Raw genomic sequence first — 10,869 nt, 5'->3', positions numbered from 1 at the left:
TCCATGCCCGCGAAGAAGCGCTGCTTGAGCCGCAGCGACGGCTTGGACGCGCCGGGCCGGTAGTGGAGCTCGACGGCGTAGGGCAGGACGTCCTCGACCCACTTCGTGACGGCGACGCGCGGCAGCGCGAAGGGCGTCGGCGCCCGGGGCGGGCCAGGCGTCTTCACGGGGCTGCCCGCGTGCAGCGCGCGCAGCGTGTCCGCGGAGACGGTCTTCGCCGCCGCCGCGGGGTCGTACTCGACCCGGGACGCCGCGGCGGCGATCTCGCAGAAGGAGAGGACGAAGCCGATCTCCGTGCCCGTCGCCGGCTGGTAGGCCCGCACCTCGTAGCCGTCGACGCGCCGGTGCCACACGGAGACGGCCCAGGGGTCGCCGGGCGTCGACAGGTCCTCGCGGACGACCGTGACCATGGGCGACCCGCGCGTGCGCCGCTCGCTGCGCACCTGGGACCTGCGAGGGACGCGGCGCGTGCGCCCGACGAGCTCGTCGGGCGATTCGGCCAGCGCTCTCCCGCGGCCGCGGTCGGGACGCCGCCCGGGACGCGACGGAGGCCTCGAGGAGCACGTCCTCGCCCTTGGACGTCTTCTTGAAGCTGTTCGCCGTCGTCAGCTTCGGGGAGAGCTTGATCTTTTGCCGCGAGGGCGTCCCCGGGCCCTTCTTGGGTGATGCCGGCATGCTTGCGCAGCCCCGCTCGGTGGCGCTTTTAGGAGTTTCATTGATGATGCAACGTCGAAACGTTGATGAGACGTTGAATCACCCCAATAAGCCCGCGGGATGGAGCGCGCTCAGGGTGATCTCGTCGCCCTGCTGGAAGGCGATTTCGCAGGCGAAAAGACGCAACCCTGCGGGGGCACTGCGGACATTTGTGCGTCCTCTTCTTGCACGCCCATTGGTCGACGGCGCTGCTCGCGGCGCGGAAGGCGCGCGCTCGAGGCCCAGACTCCCGCTGCCGCGCTGATATGCGCACTTCACTGGCGGGGCCCGGCGCCAAGTTGCTTTCGTATTGCTGTCCCAAAGCGCGACAACCACCATCAACGAGAAAACCAGTGGCGTTGCCGCGCTCCAACGATGCATGCAACGATCAACGCCAGGGTAAGGTCACACAGACGCGAGCTCAAAGGGGAGGCGGCGCCGCAGGCGGCTGGCGTGCGAGCGTAGACACCAAAGCGCTAAACTCGCGTGTTTTTCTCTCGGCGCTTCGCGCCGCACGAGCCGACGGGCGACGACGACGCTGGCGGGCGTCTTCGACATCCAGTCGACGCTGCCCGCCAGGGGCAGCCCGGCCCGCGCTCGAGCGCCTCGAAGTTTTCGCGACGTGGGCTCGCTGCTGCGTGCACATGCGCGGCGCGACGTCGAGGCCGCACGCGGCCGCGAGCGCTCCGCACCAGGGCTCGCCGGCGGCCGCGGCGGGGAAGGTGTTCGTCTGCGGGTCGCGCACCGCGACCGAGCCGCCGAACTCGACGCGCTCCACGAACGTGTAGAGCGCGTCGCCGCCGTCGTCGACGACCTCGCGCAGTCGGACGAGGCGCGCGTGCGCGCGCTTCTTCTGGATCAAGATCTCCGTCTGCACGTCGTCGAGCTCGCTCGCTACCGCGAGCGAGATGTTCGAGGTCTTCGACGAGAGCGTCGTCTTCACGTCGCGGGCGTCGACCGCGAGCGACGTGTGCGCCGCCGTGCTCGACCAGGACAGCGGCGACGCGCCGAAGGTGTCGACCACGAGCGACACGACCGCGAGCGAGATGTTCGAGGTCTTCGACGAGAGCATCGGCTTCACGTCGCGGGCGTCGACCGCGAGCGACGTGTTCGACGACGCCGCCGTGCTCGACGGCGACACGCCGAGGGTGTCGACCACGAGCGACGGGCTCGACACCGTCACGAAGGTCCAGACCACGAGCGAGATGTTCGAGGTCTTCGACGCGGTCGGCCACGACGCCTCGCCCGCGCGCGGCGGAGCGACGACGTGCGGCGGCTCCGCAACGGCGACCAGAGGGCGCGGTGAGAGCGTCTATATGTCGGTAATTTAACTAGGGACCTAAGCTAGCCAGCGAGGAGGATCGCCCAGCTGGCCATCTGGCTGCCGGCAGGCGCCGGCGGACCGCGCGCGCTCCTCGCGGCGGCGGTGATCGTCGGCGGGCGCGATGGCCCCGGAGATAGCGACGCTCGCCGGGCGCGACATCCCCATCATCGAGGTGCCTACGATGGACAAGTTGTTCGCGTCCGTCGGTTGCCAGCAAATGCAGGACGCCGCGCGCGTCGCCGGCGGCCCCCAGGGGTGCGTGTACGTCGGCGGCAGCCGCGACCTGCGGTGCTGCAAGGCGTGCGTGTACTCGCACACCTACCAGTACAACAACTTGGGCCTCCTGGGCTTGATCTTCGGCGACGCGAACGTAGCCTCGGTGATCTTTCGCGTCGCCAACATCGGCTCCTGGAAGGCAGACAAGCACTCTCACGGCGCGTCCGACGGCGCGGAGGAGGCGTGGCACCAGAAGGTGCTCGCCTACTACCGCGCTATCGGCGACATCAACACTAATGAGTGTGGTGCCTCTGTCGCCGCGGCGCCCGACAACTCTCTTTGCTTGTACGTCGTCTTCTCGGCGCTCGCGCCGGGCCCCGTGTCCGACTTGCGCAAGCTCGCCATCGAGCAGGGCGGCTTCGCGGCGATCCCGCGCGAGACCGGGCGCCGCTGGACCGACGACGAGGACCAGTCGCTGATCGGCCTCGTTGCCACAGCAGGCCTGCGCAGGCCGCGGCAAGTGGAGTGCTCTTGCCGAGCAACTCGAGACGATGACGGGCTCGAAGCGGTCCGAAAGCGCGCTGGCAAGCCGCTATTTCTTGCTCGCGGAGCGCCTGCCCGGCCTCGTCCCCCCCTCACGCATTTATCGCTACGAGGTGCCCTTCCCGCTGCTGCTCAAGGCTGCGTTGGCGTCGTCGCCCGACGACGTCGCGAAGTGGCACACAGACGGCACCAGCTTCCACGTGCTCGACACGAAGCGCTTCGTCGACCAGATGCGCGCCGTGGGTGCGACGATGACGTCGTGGACCGGATTGAAGTCTCAAATGCAGCAGTACCACGTCAAGAGCGTCTCCAGCTCCGGCCGGTATGAGGTGCGGCGGTCGCACCCGCACTTCCTGCGCGACGCCGACGACGAGACGCTCGTGAAGCTCGTCACCCGCGAGCCCCCGCGGCCGCTGCCGCCGCCGCCGCCGCCGCGGGGCATGCTGTCGCCGGGCATGCTGCTGTCGCAGGGCATGCCTCTGCCGCCGGGCATGCCGCTGCCGCAGGGCATGCCGCTGCCGCAGGGCATGCCGCTGCCGCCGGGCTACTACCCGCGCTACTACCTGCCGCTGCCGGGCATGTCGCCGCCGGGCATGCCGCCGCCGGGCATGCCGCCGCCGCCGCCGGGCTACCCGCCGCCGCCGGGCATGCCGCCGCCGGGCTACCCGCCGCTGCCGACGGCCGACGGCGCGCCGCGCGGGCCGCCGGGGGACCGTTGGTCGCTCGAGCCGCGCGCGGTGCCAAGGCCGGCGCCGCAGTTCCCGGTGGCGCCGCGCGGCGCCGCGGGCACGCTCGAGCCGTCGCGCGTCGCGGCCACGGCCGCGCCGGCGTCGCGCGGCGCGGGCGTCGTCGCGGCGATCGCGTCCTTGAAGGGCGTGCTCGCGCGGACCGCCGGCGACGCCGCCGCCGTCGACACCGCGAGGTCGGCGGCGTGCGCGGCGTTCGAGGGGACCACCCTCAAGTTCTCCGGCTCCGGCCGCCACCTGCAGCCACTCCTCGGCCTCTTCGCGGAGCAGATCCTGCGCGCGACGGTGAAAGCCAAGGTCGCCGCGGGCACGATCGTCGTGGCCGCCGGCGACCACAAGGCGAGGTCCGACTCGAAGGCCGACGTGGTTATCGAGTCCGCGGACTTCGACCTCCTCATCGGGCCCGGCGACTTCGACCTCGCCGCGTCCCGCGCCCGCTCCGCGAACCCCATCGAGCTGCGGTTCCCTTCCCCCACTTCCCTCTCCGACGTCGTCAACCGCGTCGTCGTCTTCACGGGCGTCAAGTTCGACCAGGCCGTGAAGTACGGCAACGTCCTGCGGCGCGGCGGCGCGAACGTCGCCGCCGACCTCGCGGCGTCGACGTCCCTCGTCATCATCCCCCACCCGGCCTACGTCAACGGCAAGACGCGCGCCGCCGCGGACCGCGGCATCCCCATCATCACGTTGGAGGAGCTCGTCGCGATGCTCCCGGCGGGCGACCGCCGGGCCGCCGTCGCGCCGTCGCCCTCGAACGCGGCCGCGGCCGCGCCCTCGTCCCGGGCCGCGGCCGTGCCGCCGCTGCAGCTCGGCGCCGCGACCTCGGCGTCGTCCGACGCCTCCGGACCGACGGCGCGCCTCCCGCGCCTCTCGACGGCGCCGCCCCAGACGCCCGCGTCGCCGCTCCGCGACAGCTCCTACGCGCCCGAGTCGCCGGTCTGCGACAACCCCTACGCGCCCGCGTCGCCGCTCGTGTCGCCGCTCGACGACCTGGACGAGGCGCTGCCGCAGGTCGACCCGAAATTGTCGCGCTCGCGCAGACGGGGCAAGCGGTCGCGCCGGCGCCGCCCCCCGGCGGGCTCCGAGGACGCGGACTCGGTGCGGCGCTCCGTCGACTTCCTCCGGCTCGTGGAAATGGGCTTCAACGCCGACGCCGCCGAAGAAGCACTGGTCGACAACGACCTCAACGTCGACCGCGCGGCCGAGTCCCTCGCGGCCGAGTCCCTCTTGAGCGGCTGAACCGTCGATCGACAAACCATAAAGCGCCCCCCTCCCGCCTAGGCGAGGTCCGTCCCCCAGTCGAGGGCAGGGAACTTGACGCCGACGTCGTCGCAGCCATTCAACAACTGTGCAAGGCACAGCATGGTGAACTTCCAGGGCATCGTAGCCTTGAGCCACACCCGCGAGACGACGCGGGATCCGATGATCAAGGTGTCTCCGAGGGAGACGATCTGAGCGCCGTTCGTCATGAGACGCCTCATCCTGCTGCTCGCGTGCTCGTGCGCCTGCGCCTTGCATAACTGCTCGCCAAAGTTGCGGCGCATCGATGGCCTGCGACGGCCGGCGGCGGCGGAGGCGCTGAGCGCCGCCGTGAGCGCCGCCGCGCAGTCCGGCAGCGCCGCCGTGAGCGCCGCCGCGCAGTCCGGCAGCGCCGCCGGCGCGGCGTCGCTGGCGAGCGCGAACGCGGCGGTGCTGGCGGCCACGGGACTGACGCTCGCCCAGACGGGAGGGCTCGCCGCGGCGGCCGTCGCGGGCGCGCTGGCGATGCGCCTCGCGACGGGCCGAGAGAACGACGCGCTCAAAAGCGAGCGAGACCGAGCCGTCGAGACGGCGCGCGTGGCCGAAGACAGGCTCGAGGAGGAGGTATTCCAAATGGACGCGCGCTACGAGTCGGAGACGGCGGGGCTCAAAAAGCAGTTCGACACGACCCTGAAGGTGCGCACGGACGTGCTCCGCGGAGAACTCAGCCGCGAGAAGGACGCGGCGATCGCGACGCTCTCCGAGGCCCAGGAGGCGCAGCTCGGAGAGATGCGCGAATACTACACGGAGCAGTTCTCGACGAAGGTCTCCGACCTGCAGGCGGACCTCGACGCGAAGCAGGAGACCATCGACGCGCAGGCCGCGGAGCTCGAGCGCTTCCGGCGCGACGCCGGCTTCGGGGACATGTTCGGTAAGGGGTAGACTACGCGAGCCTACGCGCAACGCCATGACGTCGAATCTTGAAGGGTCGTTGAAGAGATGGTGAACATTTTTCCACACACGCCGCCGATTTCGCCCTCTGGATTGGGATTTGGCCGGCTCTCGTGCCTCGGCAGACTCCGTTGTCACGTCGCAGCGCTCGCGGACGTCTCGAGTCGCATCTCTAGTTCCGCCGAAGAAAAATCAGCCAGAAAGGATGGGCGAGGGCGGCCTCTTCGACAGCTTCTGCTGCTGCGCGGAGTCCAAGGGCCTCGAGAGCGTGCGCGAGGTCGTCGACAGCCACGTCCACTTCTCCGGCGTCGGCGGGTTGACGTCCAAGTTCCACGACGCGGCCTACTTCGGCGAGGGCGCGAAGCGGCGCGACGCGTACACGGAGGAGGAGTTCGAGATCCAGGCGGTGGCGTGCGGGCTCGACGTCGACCGCTGCGTCTTCGTCGAGTGCATGCTCGGCGACGCGGTCGCCGAGGCGTCCTGGGCGCTGGAGCGCTGCCGGAGCCACGACAGCAAGATCGGCGCGGTCGTCGCGCACGCGCCGGCGCCCGACGGCGGCGACGCCGTCGAGGAGTTCCTCCGGCGGCTCCCGGGCTGCGACGCGCACCGCAAGCCCGCGGGTCTGGCGGGGGGGCGCGTCGTGCTCCTGGGCGACCCCATGCCCCACAAGTTCGCCTGCCTCGACCCGCTCTACGGCGAGGGCCTCGGCGCGCTCCACGCGCGGGGCCTCCACTGGGAGTGGTGCTGCCGGCCCGAGTCGCTGCCGGCCGTCGCGACGCAGAGCTCCCGGTTCCCGGACATGACGTTCGTGCTGGACCACTGCGGCCACAACGCGGGCGGCGACGACTTCAAGACGTGGTCGCGCGACGTCGCCGCGCTCGCGGACCGGTGCCCGAACATCCTCTGCAAGCTCGGCGCTTCCGAGGAGTGGGGGCTCCAGTCGGAGAAGCCGGGCCAGTTCATCAAGCACGCCATCAGCGTCTTCGGCGCGGACCGCTGCCTCTACGAGTCCAACTTCTTCGTCGGCCACGCGGCCCACGGCCTCGCCTACGACCACGCCGCGCGCCTCACCTACGACGCCCTCGCGGGGGAGCAGCCGGGCTGCTGCGACGACGAGGACGCCGTCGCCCTCGTCTTCGCGGGCAACGCGAAGCGCGTCTACGGCCTCGGCCACTAACATGGTGCCCTGCAACGTGCCGCGAGGCTGCCCCTCGAGCCATCGATGGTGGACCCTGCGCTGATGGAGGCCTCGCGGCGGCGGCTCGCCGCGCTCGCCGGCGCCGACGCCGCGGCGCGAAGCCTCGGCGACACGTGGTGGCAGGTGCTCGACGGCGTCAAGCTGCAGCTCCGGGCCGGGCCGGGCCTCGACTGCGCCGCGATCGAGGGCCGCTTCCTCGCGGCGCGGGCGCCGTTCCGCGTGCTCGAGGTGCGCGCTTGCGCGGCGCAGACGTGGCTGCGGCTGCGCGGCGACCGCTGGGCCTTCGCCTTCAACCGGCGCACGGGCGCGCGCGTCGCCGCGCGCGTCGCGCCCGCGGAGGCCCTCGCGCTCGCGGCCGAGAAGCTCGCGCGGGCGGACCCGGCGCGCGCGCTCGAGGCGGCGCTGCTCGCGACGCTCGCCGCGCCCCGGGGCGCCGGCGCGCCCGTCGTCGCGCGCCTGCGGCGGCTCTACGACGCGCGCGGCTGGGCGCCCGCGGAGCGCAAGGGCACGCGGGGGCTCCTCGTCGCGCTGGCCCCCGAGACCATCGACGCGCTCCGCGCCAAGGGCGACTCCGGCGGCGACCCGCCCTACGAGTTCGCCGTCGACCGGCGGCGGGGCCGGAAGCCCACGGCGAAGGCCTTCGACCTCGCGGGCTCCGAGGCGCTCCCCGCGGCCGCGAGGCCGCTGCTCGAGGCCGGCGTCGCCTGCGTGCTCCGCGGCGGCCGCCTCTTCCCCGCGGCCCAGGCCAAGTGGGGCGACGCCGCCTACCTCCGCCGGGAGCTCGGGCCCCAGCCGTGCCAGGTGTTGAGCGTCCCCAAGTCCTACCGGAAGTTCTGCTACACGCGGAGCCGCGTCAAGGGCCCGCTCGACGCGCCCGAGGGGGCCTACAAGTTCGACGCCCACGTCGCGCCGCCGCCGCAGGGCTTCGTCGCGCCGGAGTTCGCGGGCATGACCTTCGACGAGTTCCTCCGGGGCCGCGCCGACCGCTGCCTCTACCTGCAGCAGCCCGTCTGCCAGCCCACGGGCGACGGGACCATGCGCCTGCCGGACCGCATCGGCGACGAGATGCGGGCCGACGTCGACGGCCTGAACCACGGCTTCATCCGCAGGCTCTACGACACGTGCAACCTCGGGCCCTGGGCGATGATGCAATTGTTCGTCGGGTCCGGGTCCATGGCGCCGCGCGCGCGGACGACGCTCCACTACGACCAGGTCGACAACTTCTACCTCCAGGTCGCAGGAAAGAAGACGTTCCGGCTCTTCGACCCGTCGCAGACGGCGGAGCTGAGCCCCTACCCGTTCCACCACGAGCTCGACCGCCGGAGCGAGGTCGACCTCGACGCCGACGACCTCGCGGCCGCGTTCCCGCGCGCGCACCGGGCGCGCATGCTCGAGGTCACGCTCGGGCCCGGGGACCTGCTCTTCCTGCCCTGCTGGTGGTGGCACGAGGTCTGCACGGACTACGACGCCGCCGCGCGGCCGGACGAGCTCACCGTGAGCCTGAGCTTCTGGTTCGACATCCAGCACCGCATGGTCGAGCCGCCCTTCCCGCTCCAGGCGAACTTGCGCTCCGAGCTCGCGCGCCAGCTCGAGATCGCCCTCGCGGAGTGGCTCCACGACTCGCGCCTCGTGCGGCCCTTCCTGAGGAGCCTGCGGACCCAGCTCCTCGCGCTCGACGGCTTCCGCGAGCCCGCGAGCCGCGGCCGCGCGGCGGCCTGCGTCGACGCCGCCGCGGGGCTCGACGACGACGGCGGCGGCGGCGGCGGCGGCGGCGCGTGGCCCCTGCACGGCGCCGCGCGGCCGGCCGGCGTCGCCGAGGCGCGCTGGGCCCACCTCTTCGAGTTCGTCGCCTTCAAGCTCGTGCTGCTCCTCTGCGACCACGGCGTCCTCCGCTGGATGCGCGAGACGCGCGAGTACCCGCTAGATTGACACGCTTTAGCATGCTTGAGGTAAAACTTGAAGTGCATCTTCGCCAATCCTTCTGCCAGAGGCAATATGGAGTGGCTCCCGGAGTAGAGAAGGGCAGGCTCCGGGAGTAGAGAAGTTGGCAGCCGAATGCAGTGGCTCAAGGAAGCCGCGAGCCCGCGGACGCCCCGCGGGGGCCGCCTGCGCGAGGCCAAGGGCATGACGCGCAAGCGCGGCTCGTCCTTCTGGAAGGGCGCGGCGCCGGAGCTCCACGAGCAGTGCTCCGTGCGCTTCGACCACGGGTCCCTCTTCGGCCTCCAGAACGAAATCGCCGACGGCTGGCCCGAGCGCCGCGGCCCCGCCGTGCGCCTCGCGTCGTCGCTCGAGGCGTCGGCGGAGCGGTCCTACGTCGGCGCGATCTTCGGCGGCGGCGCGCGGAGCCGGCGCACGGTCTGGCTCCGGCTCGAGAAGGGCCCGCTCCTCGTCTACGAGGAGCCCATCTACGCTCTCAGCCGCGTGGACCTCATGGTCGAGCGCGTGCCCAGCGGCGGCGGCAAGCGCATCGGCCGCGTCGACCTCTCGCAGGTGAAGCTCCACGCCGACGTGCACGACGGCGGCGACGGCGACGACGAGCAGACGCCGTCGCTGACCCTGTCGTCGGCGTCGGGCGACGAGGGCGAGCTCGTGCTCCTCTTCGCGTCCTTCGAGGAGATGCTCGGCTGGTGGAAGGCGTTCTCGCGCGTGCAGACGCTCGCGAGAAGAAGCGACGCGGGCATCTACGGGGGCGCGGCGGGCGACGGCGCGCCGGAGGCGCCGGACGTCGCGCGGGTCGCGTCGCCGCGGGGGTCGCGGAGCCGGACGGCGAGCTCCGCGGCGCGCGCGTCCATGTCCGGCCGCGACGACTTCGAGGACGGCCCGCTCGTCGAGGACGGCGGCTTCTTCGGCGCGCTCTGGGAGGCCTACGACAGCGTGCTGCGGCTGATCATCCGCCCGCCGCGGGCGCGCTACGACCTGGGCGAGCTCGGGCCCGCGGCTTTTCGGTTTCGGGGCGCGCGCGTGGAGCGCGTCGACTTCGAATTGCGGAACTCCCGGGGCCTCAAGCTGCGGTGCTCGCGGTGGCTGCCGCGGCGCGACCGCGACCTCGACGGCGACGCCGAGGGCGGCGCGCCGGCGAAGCGGGGCAGCTTCGTGGCCGACTTCTTCGAAGATAACTGGCCGTTGAGCGACTCCGAGCGGCGGCGGCGCGACGCGATGCCGACGGTCATCTACTGCCACGGCAACGCGAGCTGCCGCGTCGAGGCGCTCCAGGCGCTGCCCGTCTGCCTGAGCCTCGGGCTGAGCGTCGTCGCCCTCGACACGGCGGGGAGCGGCAAGTCCGAGGGCAAGTTCGTGAGTTTAGGATTTTTCGAGCAGTCGGACGTCGCCGCGGTCGACGAGCACCTGCGGTCCGCGTGCCGCGTCGACCGCGTCGCGCTCTGGGGGCGGTCCATGGGCGCGGCGACGTGCCTGCTGTACGCGTCGCGCCTCGGCCCGGAGACGGCGGCCGTCGTCGCCGACTCGTCGTTCATGGATTTGAGGGCTTTGTGCCGCGACCTCGCGCGCAACATCGCGCCGTCGGTGCCGACGAACCTCATCGACAGCGCCGTCGCGCGCGTCGCGAGCTCCGTGGACTACTACGCCCACTTCCACCTCGACGACGTGAGCCCCGCGGGCGCCGTGAAGACCTGCGGCGCGCCGACGCTCCTCGTCCACGGCGCGAAGGACAGCTTCATCCCGCCGGCGCACGCGAAGGCGCTGTTCGAGGCCTTCGGCGCCGACGACGTGGCCCTCGTCCTCGACGAGGGCGCCCACGCGTCGCCCCGCGGCGCCAAGGCCGTCGAGGCCATCCTCCAGCTCCTGACGCTCAAGGTCTGCGACGGCGAGCCCTTGTTTCCCCTCAACCCGACCTTCGCGGGCACCGCGCCGCCCTGGTCGCCCAAGTGGGAGTCGCCCAAGGCGTCCCTCGCCGCGCCGCCGCGGCCCAACGAGGCGACGCCGCAGCGGGACCAGCCGTCGAA

General features: G+C 72.2%; 1 protein-coding gene across 1 annotated transcript; it reads left to right on the top strand.

Annotated features, from left to right (window-relative positions):
• Positions 1 to 6,026: 6,026 nt before the first annotated feature.
• On the top strand, positions 6,027 to 6,899 carry AURANDRAFT_59761 (hypothetical protein; the record flags this gene model as incomplete). The annotated part of the gene is made up of 1 exon (XM_009034465.1): positions 6,027 to 6,899. A coding segment is annotated over one exon (860 nt), but the record flags the coding sequence as incomplete, so codon positions are not given.
• Positions 6,900 to 10,869: the final 3,970 nt, after the last annotated feature.

Source organism: Aureococcus anophagefferens (assembly GCF_000186865.1).
Source record: "Aureococcus anophagefferens unplaced genomic scaffold AURANscaffold_1, whole genome shotgun sequence".
NCBI lineage: Eukaryota > Pelagophyceae > Pelagomonadales > Pelagomonadaceae > Aureococcus > Aureococcus anophagefferens.
Note: the sequence above shows the minus strand (reverse complement) of the source record. Positions and strands in the feature narration are given on the sequence as shown.